The sequence below is a fragment of the Heloderma suspectum genome, chromosome 5, assembly GCF_057233095.1.
Source record: "Heloderma suspectum isolate Gila_16-S chromosome 5, 16-S_ref, whole genome shotgun sequence".
NCBI lineage: Eukaryota > Metazoa > Chordata > Lepidosauria > Squamata > Helodermatidae > Heloderma > Heloderma suspectum.
Window position 1 is genome coordinate 156,020,656 of NC_139462.1, and position 20,744 is coordinate 156,041,399.

The following is a 20,744-nucleotide window of genomic DNA, read 5'->3' on the forward strand; positions in this document are numbered from 1 at the left end:
AAAAGTTAGAAGGGAATGTTAGATATGGCTGCAACAAGCCAAGGTAAATATGGTCAAATGAGGTAGGATACAGTTTTTGTAAAATCAATTTTATTTATTTGAATTGCAGACTAACTGATGTCTGAAATGGTAAAATATGTTAAATATGATGAAAAAAAAAACCCAAATTGAAGCATTATAGTAAAACTCTACTCCACTTACCAAAGCCCAGCTTAAATAAGAAGACCCTACAACAGCCTTGCATTTAACAACTCACCTGGTCACCATAGGCAACCAGGAATTCCATGCAGGCAAGCAAGCAGAGGAGGTACAGATTGCTCCATCCCTCCTCCATCACCCTGTTTTGTTTCTATATTAGCCAAAAAGAAAGGAAAATCGAACTTACAATTAGCAATTGAAACAGGACCAGTGCAAGTTACTGGTGTAATGTAGTCAAAGAAACTCACCTCAGTTGGGAGGTCCTGATTAAACTACCTAAACTATCCTATACTGCCACTGCACTCCTACTGTTTCCTTTGAACCACTGGGACTAACCACTTGTGCAACAGGGCTTTTGTGGTTCTAAAAACAACCTTAGAAATGAAACACTTGTTTCCAAATTGGGATAGGTCAGCGGAGCTCCTTCTGCTCATTTCCAGTTATTTGTAGAACCACAAAAGCCCCATTGCACAAGTGGTTGCTCCCAAAGGTGCATGGGCACAATAGGATACCGCCCTATATTTCCAACATTTACAAAGTTTTAGTCATCCACTGCATCTGGCAAAATATCAGCTGAGTTCTAATTACATAGTTCAAAACCAGTATAAAACTGATGCTAATAAATATAATTAACTCATTGAATTTTTGGTATATTGTCAAAACTTGAGAACTTAAGATTTCAACAGAAAGTTAGAGACAGCATTCAAGCAATTAGTATTTACAAATAACTATTTTTGGTTGACATGTTAAAACTTGTCAGGTAGTACCATTCAAAATTGTTTCTATTAAGTCATCACTTCTGTTTACGAACCGGAATATGGAAGAAAGCAACTTGGGTTGTGGTCAAGCTTTTTTATGAACCGAATTTGCCCATTATCCTTAAGGCAAAAGAAGTTTCTCTCCCCAAGCACAAACACACTGGAAACAAGTTGGTTGAACGAAACAACACGTATATCCAGAGCTTGTTCCCCAATGTTTAAAACCCAGTCCACCTTAAGAAAACAGACAAAATCAGTGTACAGCAGAGTGAAATGTACTTTAGAAGACACAAGCAAATAAAAATATCACACAGATCCACCACAAAATATGTATATTATATTCAGTGGTATATTACTAAAAGACAAAAGCTTCATGAAAAATCACAATATTAAGTTCACATCACAGGGTTGAATGCAGACTAAATTAGTTGAACTTGGGTCCCACTGAAATAAATAGGTAAAGTTAGTCATGACCTAGTTCCTATTTATTTCAATGGGAACTAAGTGTAACTAATTTAGTCTGGATCCAACCCAGTTAGCACAGTTATAATGAATGTTATAAAATGGAACAGAATCAAAAAAGTGGCTAGTCTAACATGGTATGATAATCTGTAGTTTACGCATAAGATTTCCTTATCTTAACTAGATGCCAGCTCATTTTGTGACTATTTTATTTCTCTTTGCTCTATTGGTTGCTACCCAGTTTTTATCACTAAAACTGAGTCCAAGAAAGTCAACTTTCCATCACCATAATGACAAATACTGAGTGTAAAATAATAAGAGTTGTACAATATATACCCAGAAGAAGATATAATGGCCCTGGTACAGATAACGTGAAAGGAGGCTTTTGATTACTTTTTCCATTCAGTAATTCAATGAAAGCTACTTTTTAAATTCCATCATGTTTAAAAACATTCTTTCTTTCCCTTATGTGGAGTAGAGTGGTACTTTTTAGGAAAACCAAACAGAGGGCAGGATCCAACGTTGCACCCTGTCCAGAAACAAGCATTTCCACTTGTTTCAGGGTTTGCCTCAGAAGCTCTACATCGCAGCCACCAGCAGTAGAGGCTGGGGCTGGCCATCTGTTACATCCTGCCCAGAAATTCCATTGCTGGACTGGGAACTGTGACTACAGAAGTCCATTTACACCACAGTCCTATGGATGTCTACTCAAAAGTAAGTCCTATTAAGGTCAATGGGACTTACTCCCTGGGAAGTGCAGTACTTCAGCCTAAGAAAGCTGAATTGTTGATAGTCTGTATTATCACTGATTATTCATATGAACAAGCAAATTTACCACAAGCCTTTTTCCAGAGCCAAGTTTTTGTTGCTCACTTTCTTGTGTGTCAGCATCTTTTGCAAATGCAAGCACTTGGTACCTATTGTAAAAATAAATAGTATGTCTTACGTCATTGAATATTTTCACATGGGGAAAAATGTATATACATGGGAAAAAAACAACTTGAAAATATTTTCAAGAATCCAGTCTTTAACTCTGTTATGAGATGGAGTGATACTTGTCTGGATTTGCAACTTCAACTTCTAACAAGGGATAATAAATGTGTTTTTATGGGCATCCTAGCTGGACTATAAGGAAGGCTGAGCACCGAAGAATTGATGCTTTCGAACTGTGGTGCTGGAGAAGACTCTTACGAGTCCCCTGGACTGCAAGGAGGTCAAATCAGTCCATCCTAAAGGAATCAACCCTGACTGCTCATTGGAAGGACAGATAATGAAGCTGAAGCTCAAATATTTTGGCCACCTAATGCGAAGAGAAAACTCCCTGGAAAAGACCCTGATGCTGGGAAAGACTGAAGGCAAAAGGAGAAGGGGACGGCAGAGGATGAGATGGCTAGATAGCATCACGGATGCAATGAATATGAACTTGAGCACGCTCCGGGAGAAAGCGCAGGACAGGAAGGCCTGGCGTGCTATGGTCCATGGGGTCACGAAGAGTCGGACACGACTGAACGACTGAACAACAACAACAACATATAATCATAATGTATATTTTTCAATATTTGAAGAGGTTGTTTTTTATTTGTGCTCACCACTGTTGGAATTTCTTTAATATCTGGATATAGCCTTTGATAGAACCAAAATACCTAGCTAGGTGGACCATTCATCAAGTCAGTACAGCGATCTTCATTTCATATGAATCGTCCTTAAAACTTGACTTTTTTAATTTGACTTAAGTAAATGGTAAAGAACAGATACAAATAATACATTACATGTTTAACATCAATACGCACTTGTAGCTCTCAACCTGCCGACAGGAAGAGACGGTAATGAAGGAATCTGTTCGAGAGCTATACGTCAGTGGACCAGGCAAAAGAAAGCCAGGTAGAAAACGGCCAAATGAGTAGCTTTCTTGTTCAAACAACATAAGCATTCCATCCACAGACTGTATACAGATCAAATCTCGACCTAAATAAAGAAAAAGCAAAGCCAGGTCTATATGCTTCTCTATTGTGCAAAAAAAAAAATCTGAATTGTTGATAAAACTGTGTGTGTGTTTGTGTATGTACGCACGTGCACACACATACATTTGTGGTTCTATTTCTTGAACACTCACTATGGAGCTACTTGTACATCCTTTAGTGAATACTAAATGGAATGTGACCAAGTAATCCAAAATTATTACATTTATTTACCAGATTGTTCAGACAGAGAAGGAGACAAATTAACATCCTGGGGCAGAGTGTTCCACATTCTGAAGTAGCGAACAGACCCGGCTTCACACGGGTGGGAATAGCCCTTATGTTGATACACTGAAACCTTCAAGAAAACTTAACAGCTGTCAGAGTTGGACAAATTGTGCCTGCCCCATCTGAGTAAAGCCACACCCACTGATACCCCTAGGCACAGCCCTTGCCATGGTGCACCCCTATAGCCCCCTGAGGGGTCTGCCCCTGACAGGGGCTGCCCCACAGCAGGGGAAGGGTCAGGAGCATAACTGTGTTCTTGACCTACTAATCTGCTGTGGTGTGGGACTGCATAAGGTGGAGTGCAAAGCTATGTGCTAGTGAAATCTGCCCCTAGTGGCTGAAAATCTAATTGGAGGTCTCAACCACATGGACACACTAAAATTAATTTAAATTAATGCATTTTAAAAACAAAATAATCCTGAAGTGCACATTCCTAGGATCCCGTTAGTATACATGCCATATTTCAGGTGTCTAACTTTCACAGTCTTGGAGCTATGGTGATGACAGACAGAAAGATGGACAGAGACACATCCCCTTTTATGATTATAGATAATCATATTAAGATGTATGGTTAAAACCTGCTTGCTGCAGAGCTGAATCATGATGCAAAGCTTGGCTGAAATCAATCAAATGGCAGTAAATGCTTAAAAAACTTGAATGGGTGCCATTTTGTTTCAAGATGGCAGGCAGAATTTTCACTATGCCTATAACCATGTCAGATAGAGGTAGAACAAATCTTGAAAGTTTCATAACAATCGGATGTATGGTTTTTGAGTCCATCAAGGACATACAAACACTTCCATATATATATATATATGTATGTATGTATGTATGTATGAAGAAGATATAGAAGATAGATGAACAACAGAAAAGATGCTTTTGTATGTCCCTGCTGATTTATGGTCTCTCTCTAGACGTTTACTAAAACCACTAAATTATATTTCAAATATTTGGAAAAACGTTTGTTTCAAGTCATTCGTTGTTCTATGCAAAAATTATTAAATCTGTAGTAAGATTCCCCCATAGATTATAACTCTTGATACTTAGTGTGCACCCAACAGAATTCCTTCTTTCTGGTCAGTCTATCTGACATGTCTTAAAATGTGCCCTTACTTTTTTTATTTTCTTCATTGATACTACAGAGCCATACAATCTCTTGTAACTCTACTTGGAGAGACCAGAGGTTTCTTCTTCCTTCTAATCGCAACTTTGCTGACAGCCAATAAACTACACCATATTATGTAACACAGGAGAAACAGAGGAGGGAGGCAAGTGGAGGCAGAATTATACAAGGAAAGAATTAAGGTTACTTCAGTTACATGTACTTAGGCTTGGTTATAGGCTTAGGTAAAGTACAGCATGGGAAAAAAGGGGTTGTGCAAATTGCTTCATGGGAAAGGTGAGTTTTGAGGAAAGATTTGAGGGTAGTAAGAGAGGTAGCATCATGCAAGTATTCTTGGAGGAAGCATAAGTAGCAGCAAGGGGGAAGGAGACCTTCAGACTGCAGTGGGTATTAGAGCTAGAGGAGTAAAGGTCACTGACTGGGATGTATAGGGATATAAGAGCAGAAAGAAAATGGAAGGACAAGGCTATGGAGGGCTTTGAAGATAAGGACAAAGAGCTTATGCTGTATTCAGGAGGATCAGAACAACAAGAGGTGAATTATTTTGGCAGCAGAATGCTAGACAGAGCTGAGGGGACCAAGGTGAGACAATGAAAGATTAGAGAGGAGATGAATGCAGTAGTCCAGGAAAGAAATGGCTTGGGCATGAACCAACGTTTTTGCTGAGAGGGCAGAGAGTAAGAGATGTACTTTTCAAATGTTGCAAAGGGAGAAGTGACAGGACTTGGCAATGGACTGAATAAAGAGGTGTCAGGATAAAGTCAAGGTTATGTGCTTGTGCATCAGGGTGAAAGGTGACATTGTAATGATTAAAGATAGATGAGAAGTTCAGTCCTGGACTTATTGAACCTGAGACAACAATGAATCATCTGAATGAAAAATATCAGGGAGGCAGAAAATATCTGGAAACGTGGGATTGGAGAGAGGGGGAACATTCTAGGATAGAGAGGTAAAGCTCAGCATACACGTGGTACTGAAAGCCATGGCAACTGATGAGGTCACTCAAGGACAGTGTGCAGAGAAAGAAGACCAGAGAGGTAATAACAGAACATTGAGAGACCCTAGCAGAGAAATGGAAAGCAGAGGACTCACTTTTGGGGGCAACTTACTTGTCTTTCAGTATCACTAGTTTCCCTTCTGTAAAATGGGTGTTTTGTTGCGGTAGCAAATTCTGTAACTAATCATTCCCCCACATCAGATCTTGCAACAGCGCCTACAGCAGTTGCTAAAAATTGCAGATGTGTCCATGGATCCAAAGAAATGGAGGACTCCTGCTCCAGGAGTTTAGAAACAAAGGATAAAAGGGAGATAGGGCAGTGGTAGGAAAAGGAAGATGGATCAAGCCCCACCCCCTCTATTGCCCTCTGCACTTTCTGAAGGGGATAGCTTCTGTATCTCTGGAAGTTCTTCACAAAATTTTGAACACTGGAAAATCAGCATTCAGAATTGCTTGGCGAGCTTTCCAAGTGACTTTCTGAAGTTGCCTCCATGTGTGGAGGGCAATGGAAATGGCTAGCACGCTCCCACTCCTTGCGTGTTTAATCTCAATAGACTGGTAACAGTTGAACACAGCTACTAGATGCAATGAATATGAACTTGAGCATGCTCCGGGAGAGGTCACGAAGAGTCGGACACAACTTAACGACTGAACAACAACGAGCACGTTTGAATGTGGTACAGAAAGCCCGAGGAGGGAGAGAGGTTGATAAATACCATGCAATCTATTAAATGCATCACTGTCAAACACAGAAAGAATGGGAGAAGGAATGGTAATTTATGTATATATTAATACTTCTATGGCATTTGATATAATAAAATCTCATTAAAATACTAAATAAAAATTAAACATACAACAACTGAATAAATAACAAACAATTGAAAATAATCAAATGGAGCAGCATCATGATATCAATTACAAGACACACTAACAGCGCAATCCTATGCATGTTTGCTTGGAAGCAAGCTCCACTGGGTCAAGCGAGCTTACTCCAGGTAAGTATGCAGAAGATTGCCACCTGAATTGTTTAAAAAATGCCTTACATAAATAAATTATATTTCATCTAAAATTTCTTAAGGAGCTTTTGTTTATGTATTCAATCTCAAGAGTCCTAATAAATTAACCAATTTTTCTGCTTTAATAGTAAAATCATATTGTAGCTACAGTCTGTGCAGGTATGATATTACTGATGTAAGAAGGAACAAGATATAGTTTCAAGCAAATCTCAACAAGTACATCAAACCTTTTTGAAAGAAAAAAATCATCTCTCTTAAAACATAAGGTGCTTTATCTCAAGGTGTAAGGGTTTTTTATGCTTTTACTAACTTTTGATGGGAAACACATTTCCATTATATAAAAAGCTTTAATAAAAAGGGCTAGCAGTTTGAGTTAACAAAATCATAAATCAGCATATTAAAAAGTATTTCCACCACTTTTTAAAAGAATCCTGTTTCCCTTATTAAACATGAAATAGAATGAAACAGCACATTAATCATGACATCTAAAGAAAGGTAGCTAACCAATGAAAATTAATCTTTTCATATTAGAAAAGGTACATATCATTTGTATTCTATAAAAAATAATAATGAGGTCATAGAACTACAGTCCAAAAACTGCCACATGATATGACCTTCTCACAAAACAAAATCAGAAAAAACAATACCTAGTTTGCTTTTACATTTTCTCTACAACTGTTAGTGATAAAGACCAAATATATCAAATTAGATTCTACCCCTTTAAGCCCCTGGCTATAAGTTTCACTAACAACTTAAATCTGATTATTTATTCCTATCACAATACATTTAATTCATGATATTTTGAAGTTTGCTTCAGATTTCCAAGTGGTGGTAATTTTAAAACTTTCCTGTTCTTTTAATAGTAAAACCCATCCATCTTTCTAAAGTAGGAAATATAAAGACTTCATACTTTAAGTCAATGAACAAATGCTTCTCATTACTAAATTCAATAATTTTAACAGAATTATAGGTTTAACATGTAGAATTCTTAAAGCATTTTTGAACAGCCCAATTGTCTTAGAGTTATGACTTCCCTTAGATTCCTACAATGAGACACATGTTTTTTAAATTATAGAACAGGATATGACTTCTGTTCAATCTAGATTTTACTGTTTATAACATTAGAAACCATTTGTGTGTGCGCGTGTGTGTTTAGATAGATACGCACACTCCTATAGGTAGCAGTTGCTGAAATTTGAAAAAACTTTAGAGTTAACACACTTACTGTCAAGTACTTGGCTAGTCCAAAAGATTAAACAATAAACTGCTTGATTCATAATAGTTCCTCTAATATTCTGAGATTTAAGGAATTCAACTGGGTAAATATGCTAAAAAGATCAACAATAATGGTTGAAGAGAACATTTGGGGATTGCTTAAAGTACCAGATCCTCTGACATAAGAATCAAGATCATCTGAAACAATGCCAGTTATATATCTTTATTCAGAAATTAGCCCATAGAAGTATATACAGAAAAGGCTAATATTTGAACAAACGAACTGAATGACAAAAAAATCTAATAATTTAAAATAATTTTAAAACTAATAATTTTTTTAACGATGAAAACGTGAACAAAAAGAAAGAAGAGAAAAAATAGGACAGACCAGTCCTCAGCACTATTTTTAACCAACAAAATGTTCTCTTAATATGGAAAAAGATCCTGTAGAGGGAACCGGCTAGGCAGTCCAAAGAGAACTTAGGAAACGGGTGGGAACCCACTGGGCATGCACAGCAGACGGTGGAGGAAGGGTTCCCACCGAAAACATTCCTCAACTTGGAAGATTCCCACCGAAAACATTCCTCAGCTTGGAAGATTCCCAAACGAGCAGGACAGGCGGATTGCCCGTATGTGTGATGCACAGAGACCATGAAGAAGAACCCAAGGTAAAGCCAGCCTTTATATTCAGCTTTGGTCAGTTTCACAATAATTCAAAAATGTTTTTCGCTAATTTAGTAATCAGCATTAAGGGATTTTAAGAACTGTGGAAGTTTCACCATCTCTCAACCCTAGAACTTGGAGTCTGCCCAAAGAAATGGATTCAAAGTAGGTTCAGCAGATACAACAACTAATTCTTCACAATGCACACTGGGAATCAACTGCCTCAGTATGTGGTGATGGCCACTAGCTTTGAAGGCTTTTTAAAAGGACTAGACTAAACCAGTTAGGTCTACCAATAGCTGCTGGTCCGCTGGTTCCAAAACATACATTCCTTGTTTATAGAGTGTGGAAAAAGAGAGAAAATTCCCTAATAGATACTCTGGACATGCAGAGCCCCCAAGCCTATCTTCAAACTGCAGAGATTCAGCCTTGAATAACTATCAAGCAGTCATGAATAGTTCAGATGGTTTTAAAGGGAGGTTAGACCAGGGGCAAGCAGACATCAATCTCATGGGATCTACTTTGTTTTTTAATAGAACCCCAAGATGCAATCAAAGCTGAGTGCAAAATAGTGGGGTGGAGTGGGAGGCTAGGGTGGCCATGTCTCCTACTTTACAGAGGAAAGTCCTCCATTTGAAGTGCTGTCAGAAGACAGCTCTCTATTTGAAGGCATCCTCTATTTGAAGGGCTGCCAAGTCCAAGTCTAAGTCTGGCTTAAAGATAAAGTAGAATAGGAAGGGAGTGCAGGGGCCTTAAAGTTGCCCATCCACAGTTAGCGCTCAGACTGCAGACTGAGCAGGCACACAGGTCACCAGGACACAGTCTTTCCTGCTATTGTGAGATATACTGTATTTCTATATAAACAATAGTAAAGATTTTTAAATTTGCATCTATATAGGATATCACATGAACATTTTATGCAACTCTGTGTCCTCTTTTGTCTGTTTTTGGTGATGCATTTCCTCTTCGTTAGTGATGTGTAAGGGGCCACGCTAGAGCACACATAGAATCAAATAACAGGGAGGCTCTGAGCACATGCTTAGCCCAGGAAATTGTTTTTAGTACCAGTACCGAGCAAAGTCCTTCCACATAAAAATCTACGCCTGATTCCCAACCCCCCACCAAGCTTTTGCTTTCAACAACCTAATTTAGGACCTCCCAAAAATCCTTATTGTTATTGCTGCTGCTAAACAATTGGGCGTTAGAAAATCCTGGCTGATGCACTGCAAACCATCTATAGATTCACCAACAGATCCTGATCTACCCCCTTAGACTCACAACTATTAATCACAGCAGCTAAATACAACCTCCGAGTTCAGAGCCAGTATATTTCTGAATACAACATGCTGGTGGACAAACAACAGGGGAGACCTATCACTGCACTATTACTAATCACTATAACTAATTTTAAGTTGCTTAGTCTGTCCTATTGTATTTTACTACCTTTTAAAAAAGGGTTTTGATTGTAGTGTTATTCTATTTTGTGGTTGTGAACATTTTTGTTATACTTACTGTTCACTGCCCTGACATCTATTCAATGAAGTGCAGTTTATAAATATTTCAAAATAAAATAACGTAATACAGATGTGTACAATAAAGAAAGGGTTCCTTGTACATAATTGGCTAAACCAATTTCTATGGGCAGTAGCCAATGGAGCGCTAGTAGAGCTCCACCGAAGCTTTCTGTGTGCTACCAGTTCAGCAATTGGTTGAGCATTATGCTTGTGCAAGCAGTTGTGCAACCGCTTCTAAACAGGTTGCACAAGCTTAAGTGCAACCACTTGCACAACGGGTTGCAAAAGCTTAATGTGTAACTGTGCTTGTGCAACTGTAACTTTAGTTGGATTCTCTGCTTGCACACAGTTCACAACCTAGTTTCCACTAGCACAATGTCATTTGCGCTACCACAATGACGAAGTTGGATACTGCCCTTTATCTATATGTAAGTAGTACAGAGATCCAGGACGGTTGTGTACATCAGCAGCAGTGCTGACAGTCTTGCTCCTCCTCAGGTATCTTTTTATTTGACACTGTCCCCATATTAGAATATGGAATATGCTGCCTTAGAATAGTGTGATAGGCAGGAGAACAAAGTAAATTAAAGACTGGGAAAACTAGCAGTTTGGAAGGGGTTGGTGTACTTGACCCAATAATAATTTCAGTCCGAGTATACTTTTGGTCTGTGTATCCTTTTGTATTCAGGAGTATTTTGCACTGTGAAATCCTCAACAACCATCAGATCAATCTCAACTAAAATCAAATATAAGAAAAATCATACTGAACACACTCAAATCAAAATCCTTCTCAATTTGCATCATTAATACTTGACAAGTGCATGTATCACTTTGAAAAGCATTCTCTAATGTTCTGGCATACATCCAAATGCTTTCCCCTTTTGTTTTAAAAAAATGGGGGTTCCACCATTTCTATTTCCTCTGAAGTTATCACTGAGGTTAAATGCGGGAGGGTGAGGGGGCAGTGACATAGAGGACTAAGAGAATGTTTGCAAAAAAATTAGTAACAGTGCAATCCTCAATATATGAACTCAATAATAGTAAGTCGCATTGAGCTAAATGGGCCTTAGTCCCAGGTAAGAGGGTACAGGATAGATCCTCTAACCTCCGAGTAAGCCCCATTTAGCTCAAGGACTTACTTCTGAGTAGACACATGTAGAGGGTGCGCTCTTTTGACTGCCTCTTTGATCCTCCTGAGCTCAGTTCAGCTGATCCACCTTAAGAGTATTCTCTAGCTATCCCCACCACTTCCTCGCATTACTGACAATCAATCTGAGTCTCTCACTGGCCATTCAACTTTGCCATCCATTCCTAGGAAGTTGTTTGAGTACACATGGGGAATTTGAAGTGGTGGTCTTTGTGATCTTTTTGCTGGCAGAGGTGTCCCTCTGCCCAGTCAGCTACCACTCCATGGACACCCTCCTTCTCCCACCCATTGCAGCAGGAAAAAAACCCACACCAGCTCCCCAGAAGGTAACTGTGTTTAGCATTTCAGTCCAGGTTTCTTTATCCTCTGAGTTCTTTCTTTGCCTTACAGTAACCTGAAGGAAGGAAATGGGTGAATGGCAAAGGAACGGATTTAGGCTGCAATTCTATGCACACTTACCTGAGAGTAAGCCTTGCTGAGCACATTGGCACTTTTTTTCTAAGTAGACATACACAGAATTGTGCTGTAAAGCTGCAATTCTATACACACTTACCTAGGCGGAAACCCCATTGAACACATAGGCTGTTTTTGGGTTGAGGGTTGCTGCTCCCACAAACAAGCCATGCTGCCCAGGTTTGGACAACATGGCAACCTGCACCAGTGAGGGCAATTAGGGAAATTTGGCCCGCACACAGAGAGGGGAAAATAAGCCACGGTGTCTTATTTCCCTTGCTGTGGTTATTTGAATGGGCCCTGTGTCTCTTTCTTGAGAGAGAGAGAGAGAGAGAGAGAGATTCGATGTGTGTTTACGCTTTCTGTGTCTGTGTACTGTAAAATGGGAAGCTTGTGTTTTATTTGAGTTCCCTACCATGGAAGAGATGTAAGTCTTCTTACATCCCAGGAAAGCATGGAATATGATTTCCATTAAAATACGTAATAATTTTTTTTGCATTATTGCTGTACATTGTTGACCATGTGTGCATAAATGTCACATATGAAATCAGTACTGGGGGCAGAGTAGGGGGGCCCCTACAGATGGCTAGCCCCAGGGTCCATCATGGCCTTGATCATAGGCCATGAAAAGATGTTCATATGGCCTGAACATAGGGTTAGGAGATCCCACTAAATGAGGAAGGCTGTGGTGCAGGTAAGCCTGAGGGGGAAAGTGAGATTCGTGAAAATTGGGCAGAGGCACTTTCCATGAGTGAATGCTCCTCTACCAGATTTTCAGGAATCCCCTGTTCCTCCATGCAATATACCCTATCCAACTCAGCATGGTCCCCTGACCCTCTCTGTAGAATCTTCAGGGGACGCAAGGGACTGCTGCGGGGAGGAGGGGACGGGAAGTCCACATCGGCCAGCCAAGTTGTATGCACGTAAATCTGAATCCAACCCAAATGTTAAAAAGCCATTTACATTCATGGTAAAATGCTCTGTTCTGAAGAGAAATAGCTGATAAATCCAAGTTCAAATTTATATCACTGCCTTAAATAGAAGCAAAAGATACACTTAAACTTGCAACATAAAGCTCAGCTGATAATCTTTTTTTCTGACTAGCACCTAATAAAAATCACCCTTGCAAAATTGTGGAAAAGTAAACCTCAGTCTACCTCTCTTATAAGTTTCCTCTTACAAAGGTACATGGTTTTTACATATGTAGCACTTCGTTATTAAAAAGAATTCTTCCTCATAGCACCTTCTTTGTGGTAAGAATGAAACATGCTTTGCCTCCAGGCTGAACTACAATAAAAGTAAAATGGATTCAGACATTTGGCTAAGAAAAGCTAGATTTTCTATAGCCTTTCTTCCTCTTGTAATTTTTTTCCTTAAAAAGTTTTCTACTGTTTCAAAAATAAATTTCTTTTATTATTTCTGTTTTGTTTTAGATTAACATAAAACAGATGTGTAATTCTGGAAGCCATTTTATATTTTAAACAACATAAAAGAGTCCTCATGATCCTTACAATGCTACTTGTGTTAGATTTTTCAGAGGAGTCATAAAAATGCTATACCCCATTAAATATTCACTTTCTAAAATAACGAAAACTCAACCTGTACCATGGCACTGGTACTAGGGGAAGGTTACTCCTGCACTTGTGCTGCAGCCATGTGCTGTTATAAGGAGCATATACAAGGCAGAATGGAACCCTGAGACATCCAGCTCTGCCTCATACACCAGGTGAATAAAAAGCAATGATTAAAAAAAAGGTTTAGACTGGATTTTTAAAAATCATAAATAAAATACTCAGTTTCTCTCTCATTCAAAAAATAACATAGTTACAATTAGCCAAATAGCAGATAGGGGAGTTTTGGTTGAGACTGCAGTGTGGGTGGGAGGGTTTAACTCCCTGGGTCCCCTGATACCCCTTTGCTCATGGCTGGTACTTAAGTATAGAAAAAAAAAAAACCCAAGTTCAAGTGACGTATTTTGCATCACATGTGGTTTTTCCCCTAGAGAACTGTCTGACATTGCTGAAACTAAGCCAAATACCAGATGAGGGGATGACTTGTCAGGACTGCAGTGTGGAAAGAAAGGGTCAAACTCCACTCCTGGTGCTCTGGGTCCCAAGTGGGCTCCCCAGACGCTGGCATTTAAAGTTTAAAAAGATAAGCACACTTTCAACTGACACATTCATTCATTCAGTGACACATGCAGTTTGATCCTTAGAAAAATGTGGAACACCCAAATTCTATTCAGATATTTTCTATTCTATATAATCCTATATCAACCCACCATTTACAAAGTGTCCCATTAATAACATCTGCATTTAATTGTGAACAGTACTTTTTAATATGTGTACCATTTCTTCACACAGTTCACACAGGGGCTAAAACTGCCAGTTTAAAAACTCCAGTGTCTTTGTTTTGTATGATGCTGACACTGTTCACAAGGAGATATACACTCTGAATACAGAAAAGTGCACATTTATCAGTTGTGGTCAAAGTTCTGTGGTGTGAGAAAACTTTTAAACATTTTGGGGTTTATTTCACAATTCTGGTTCAAAGAAATACATGAATGCCATCTGGTGGTCAAATATAAAAATGCACTTAAGGAAAAACTGCAATACATTTACCACATTAAGCACTCAAACTGGTAATCAATTAAAAACAACCAGAGGGAGCAATCTTATGGTCGCTAGTCAGTGGCCAGACGGCCATAGGATATCTTGCTTTCCAGCAACTGACCTCAGAGCCCATGCTCTGAGGTCAGTTCCCAGAGAACTGACCTTCCCCCCCTTTGGAGAAGCCCTGTACTCTGTGCTCGCAAGAGGAGTGCGGAGCGGCCGAAACAGGGCATTCCGGGGGCTGTTCTGGGATGGGGAGGGCGGAAATGCCTGTACGACGCACCCAATGTGTCATAAGGCAGCCTCCTCCCCTGCTCTGCCCTCCCACAGCTAGACAGCCGAAAGTGTCTGTCTAGCCAAAAATGCATTTGTGCACGATCCCCTCCATGCTTCTCCTGCGCTGCATTGGATAGGTGGTTGCCTCCGAGTTCAGAGGCGACCGCCTATCTGCATAGGGGGTCAATATTGCAGCCACAAAACCCGGGGGGCAATATATTATAGTGTAAACAAAGATTTTTCCCATTCACTTATCAGAAACTGAAAAAAATGAAAACCACAGTTTTCTTTTATTTCTTTTGGCTTTTAAGGCTTTAAGGAAAATATGACAGCATTACATAATATCTTATATTCTTAGGAAGACTACAAGTGATTTTCTATTTCTGACCCCACCAAGAGAAACTTCAATGGAACATGCATGAATAAATGGCATCAGAAATGTAGTATTTGTCTTTTAAACTAAAGCCAAGATTAGCATTTTACCCAAGTTGAAAACACAGTACTGGAATAATACAGATTGTAAAATGACAGTGTTTACTTATCAAAGTTTTACCTGAGGTTTTGTCCAAATTGAACAAACATGCACCAAATGTTATTATGATTAAATGTTTTACCAAAATATTTTTTTAACTGAAGAGCATCCAGGAAAGAAAGAAAATTTACCAAGATATTTTAATGAGACATCATGCATGCCAGTCTTAGATATTTTGGTGATGTCAGTGATAAAGACTCCTCACCTCTCTAACTACACTGTACCAGATCCTGGAAATCCTAGACCCCACATTCCCTGTAGTCTGTTGAACCTTTCATTCTCCCATATTCTTACAATCATGCCAGCAACAATCCATTCCTATAGTGCCCAGCTCACTCCTTTCCACTTCAAGAAAAGTATAACTTCCATATTACCACACAATACTACTGTTTTTCCCTACACTTTGCACCTGGCAGCAGGGCACTAGCCTCATAATTTAATTTTTTTGCCACTAGACTTCCTTGATTGTGCCCCAGCCCTTCTTTGCCTTACAGCAACAGGTCTTCTGCCCCTCCTACAATACTCAAAGCAGGGAAAAACTGCATTTAACACAATTACACATGGGTTCTATGGATAACATAAAACAGGAAAGGTTTATTTAGAATTTACCTTTTATACCTCCAAATGGCCCGTAAGTCATGTTGCAGGCTGTTCGCTGAAGATTATGTTCATACATACGTTTCAGCTGATACTGGTTGCCATGTTCAATGTTCCCCAAACTTCCTATTAAATGCAGAGAAAGAAAGTATTATGCTTATAATATTTTCCTCTTCATGTGAAAAATGTATTGTAAAAGATATCATGCTATGATTGCATTGCACCTGAAGAGTATCGTTAGGATCAAAATTCCATTGAATTATACCATACACTGCCAAAAAGCAAAAAAAAAAAGAAGAAATGCTCTGAATATGTTATAATGCTGCAAATATGAAACTATGTTCCTAAGAAAAATAAAATACATTTTCCACATACAATGAAAACAAAACCCCAAATATGTTAATTATTGCAATGCCAACATTTAACTAATAAGGAAACTCTTCGTGTTAGTCTGCCTTCATCCCAACATCTCCTTCAGTACATCCGGTTAGGGCAGGAGATCATATTTGTGTACTAACCAACTGGCACACCCATAGTGGAAATATAATCTTCAAAATATTAATGTCACTTCAATTCATGATCCCACTTCTTCATGGACATCACTTTTGAGTTGCCATCATAATTTAAAAATATTTAACATTCAAGGTAAACAGGCTCCTGTGAAATGTCTAAGAGCTGGTTTAAGATCTTCTGAGCCAGCGTGCATCATCAGGAGCCATCTAAACTTGACTACTACTCTATTTGCATAGTGCACTATAACATTTAAGCAGTGGCTCATTTGTAAGAGACATTGGGGATTGAGCTTGCTGGAAAACATGCCCTCTAACCTAACAGCCCTGTCCTCTGATACCAGCTTTGTGAGGGCTGAGTCATGGAAAGTCAACATGTATCTCGCACACCTCAGGACTGAAATCTGCCATGAAGCCTCTTTCAAAGCCCAAGTCTTGCCTCAAATTAAGCTATGCAGTTAAATCAATTATTTTTACCTTAGTTTACCAGAGTTCTTTCATTACAGAATCTTGACTGCTTTTGTTGTTCCCTGTGCAATAACCCACTACAAACCTTTTAAATGGTGCCCTCTAATGCTTCTACCATGGTGGGGGAACTAACAGGTTAGCCCACCCTCAAAAAATCATGGAGCTGACCAGTTCTGGAACTTGTCAATTTACCCATTGTTGGACTGTAACACTTTTGCAGGTGAAGGGATGTCATGCTAAATACTCCCACAAAGCTTCCTGTAAGTCAACAGTGGGCAGCTGGTGACCATCCAGATGTTTTTGGACTCCAGCTCCTGTCATCCCTGACCATTGGCCATGCTGGATAGGGCTGACAGGAGTCAGAGTTCAACAACATCTAGAGGACTGCAGGTCATCTACCGCTGCTGTAGGTGGAAAGACAGAATCTCAGGGAGACAGTCATTATTCTACTTTCTCAGTGATACTCTACTTTTTCATATTGGGAGATTTTGAAATATGGGGTACTCTAACATGCCATTGCTCCACCCAGACCATTAGGACAAAATGCAGTCCAAAGGGCTGTACCACATCCTTTTTCTGTACATTTGAATTAGCCATCACTCTGTTGATGGCCTAATTGATCTGTGGAACAATATGCTGATCTTGGCCACCAATGCAATTGTCCATAGTCATCCTCTCCAGATATTTTGTGCAAAGATGTTAGGCTACAAAAGCACATAGCTAAGGGCATTCTGTCTCATGACTTCTCACAGATTCTCATCAAACAGATTCTCACAGATTCTCATGAGCCATTTTTTACAGGTCTATATTTTTTTCTCTTATCTCCAGCTCTATATGAGTGCATTTGCTTAGTACTATGACGCATTTCAGGAACTTCTCTGACATAAATTGACATTTTATTATACATTGGTTTTTGCAACCCACTCCAAGACTAAGATTTATTGCTAGTAACTCAAGTCTTCAGGTCAGGATATATGTTTGCTATTCATAATACTAGTCTCTGCCAAATATCTCAGATATAGAGTTCATACTATCATTCCTTAAGGCTATCAACATTTGAAGCATACACAAACTAAAATACTGTCATTTACCAGTGGGTTTGTTATTCATTCAGAAAAAAACAGTTGCATGTTATTAATCATCACAGTTACTATTCTGGGGGAAAAGGACTGAGCAAATGTCTTCTCTTCAGTTTTATTGCACATTGCCAAATTTAGACATTTATGATCTCCACTAACATTCTTTCAAATCTTGCATAAATGGTTGTTTCTCCCACAGTTCATCAAATTTAAGTTATGGCTCTTTCCTTGTTTTAATACCTTTCACTATTATCCTTTGTACTCCTTTTCAAACATATTATTGTGCTATCTTTCCACACACCAAAATTAAGACAACCTTTTACAATCTATTTCAACCAGTTCCAGTCCAAACCTTTCTCACTATAATTCTTAATTCCTTGTTTTTATAAAAGTATGCGATGTGTTCACACATAACACTAAGCCATGGTTTATTTTAACTGTGGTTTGTTGCTTTAGCAATGAATTGACTTTCAGACAAGCAAAAAAACTGCAGCTTGATTTCCGTATTTCTGGCTTGTTTCTTTCCCACCCATTTTGCAAGCCTTCAAGAGGAGTCTCATTTTCAGGCTGCTCTTGCTGGGTTCCTGTGTTTCAGAGCGTAAACAAGCCAGGGATAAGCCATAGTTCTGGGTTCAGACATCATGACACGCCATGGTTTAAACAAGCCAGACTTCATAAGCCAACAAAAAAACATGGGTTCTATTTGTGGTCTACAGCTGGTTAACAAATCATGGTTTATTTGTGTGGATGGTTTAACACACAACAACATGCAAGATTTCAACAAACACTATAGTTTGGTGTTATGTGCGAACCAAGCCAATGTTCTATTCATAATTTGATTTAGTTTGTTTTCTGCCACACTGCAGACAAACTGGGAACTGAACTTTCTGATATTTCCATTCCAGAGTTGAATTTCTACTGGGCTCTTTATATGCATAAATGAACTATATCAGTATGTTACGTTTTTTCAGATACCAACAAATGAGACAATTATCTACTGAAAGCTTTCCTTGGGTAAATAAAGAGTGTTTAGAAACCCCCTTTTCTCAGGCAGATTAGGTAAGAGAAATACTTCTCTAGAAGCAGTGACAATTATTTGACCTATCCAATAGTTACTTTTCAGTAATACATGGACAAAAATAGTAGTAATTTCATCAAGAGGGCAAGCACCAATTCCATACTATCCACATTTTTATAAGGTCCAAATCGGCTTGGCATCAAAATATCTGAAGTAAGAGGAGTATATGATATTTTACTTGGGTAGAGAAGAATAGGAAACAGAAAAGAAGTTGTCACCATCAGCAGAAGAGGGTTGATTTTTTTTTTTTACCTGAGACAGCATATACACACAATTTTTTGCTGTGCAATACAGCCAGATGAAGCAATTCTGTACCACTGTCAGGAAAGAAAAAGAAAAAATGTGAGTCAGTTTGTAAGGAAAGTATGTAAGCCAATGATAATACTATTAATCTTTGGTTAAGAATCAGCGGCACATAATATACCTAAAAGAGCTTTCACACTCAACACCTTTGACAGATCATGTTTACAACCGCATACGTATACTTCTCAAGTTCTTCGTAACTTCCCCCAAATATTTTGTCTTTGCAAGCATGAGACGTAAACAACTCATGTATCCTTCTGTGATACACATGTAAGGCTGTTCTCCTATTACATGGAGAAAGAGGACGCCTACATGATCTGACTCATAGGCATCTCTACAGCATTCTAACAAATATCTAGTTATATGAAAAACTTTGCCCCCTACAAAATGTGCCCTTCAATGATAGTTCTGGAGGCCTGCAAACCAGGACAAAACATCATCCATCCAGAGAAAGCGGGAAACATTGCTCTTACTCCAATTAGGCTCTGTGACATTGTCACAGAGTAAAATCTAATTGGCTATGTGCAGTTGTGACGGCATAATGCTGGCTATGTGATTCCCGACTAGCTGGATCCCACAGGAAGCAAGAAGAAAAATAGTATCAAAACAGCTCCCAAAAGAGACATCAAAAAGGAGCAAACCAGTGTAAAAAAAGTGAGGGTGGCGACACAATCCTTTTGGAGAAGATTATCCCCCGCCCCCAACTCCTTTTTGTGCACCAAAAATCTTCACCTACAAAACTTTGACCTATCCCTAGCACTAATCATAGTTTCCTGATTTGGACAGTATAGCAAATTACAGTTAAAGGAAATCCGAAAACGGAGAAATAAATCAGTCTGAGCAAGGTGGAAGCCCACAAACCCACAGCATATTCCTAAGCCTGCAAACCATGGTTTGGAGGAACATCTGAATTAGCTATATAAGAGCTAACAAAATTTATTTTCTGTTTTAAATTATTAATTTTATAATGTCTGCTTTACTAGAGTTCAGGTCATTAACATTAATGTTTTTAAGATGTAGGATGGTTCTAAGAAATGAATGTGCCAAAATCCTTATTTTGTTTCTAGTATAATTGCTACTATATAAGCCCAAGACACTTCATAAAATGTATCTGGTCAATCCTTAGGGAAGCAAGTTGACTCCAGTGATAAACTCACTCAGCTCAAGTCTCCCAATTAGCATGATCATTAGCAGCAATGCTGACTGTTTACTTACGAAACAAATTTTCCTACTTCCACCTGCAGTATTGGCTCACATAGTTGTACTTCCAACAGCAAATCTTCAGCTTGCATAGCATCTCCAGGTTTTATAGGATGGGGATTATAGATTCTAAGAGAACCCATATAACTTCCCACAATTATTTTATCTGAAAAATAAACATACCCAAGCAATTAAAGTGAAGCTTACACAAGTGATCCTATGTTTCCCCACTACTTCTATACAGGATAGAACTTTAGGTTGCAACCCAATGCACACTTATTTGGAAGTAAGATCCACT

General features: G+C 38.8%; 1 protein-coding gene across 3 annotated transcripts in view; it reads right to left on the reverse strand.

The window, feature by feature from the left end:
* The window catches only part of BBS9 (Bardet-Biedl syndrome 9), a 364,215-nt gene that overhangs the window by 338,905 nt on the left and 4,566 nt on the right, over positions 1-20,744 (reverse strand). For all 3 annotated transcript variants that reach the window (XM_084857892.1, XM_084857890.1, XM_084857893.1), the window contains exons 3-8: positions 20,462-20,612; positions 19,196-19,260; positions 15,822-15,935; positions 3,209-3,383; positions 2,254-2,335; positions 1,010-1,190 (exon numbers count right to left, since the gene is read on the reverse strand). In XM_084857892.1, the coding sequence (XP_084714018.1) occupies positions 1,010-1,190; positions 2,254-2,335; positions 3,209-3,383; positions 15,822-15,935; positions 19,196-19,260; positions 20,462-20,612 (768 nt within the window). The remainder of the gene's footprint in view (positions 1-1,009; positions 1,191-2,253; positions 2,336-3,208; positions 3,384-15,821; positions 15,936-19,195; positions 19,261-20,461; positions 20,613-20,744) is intronic.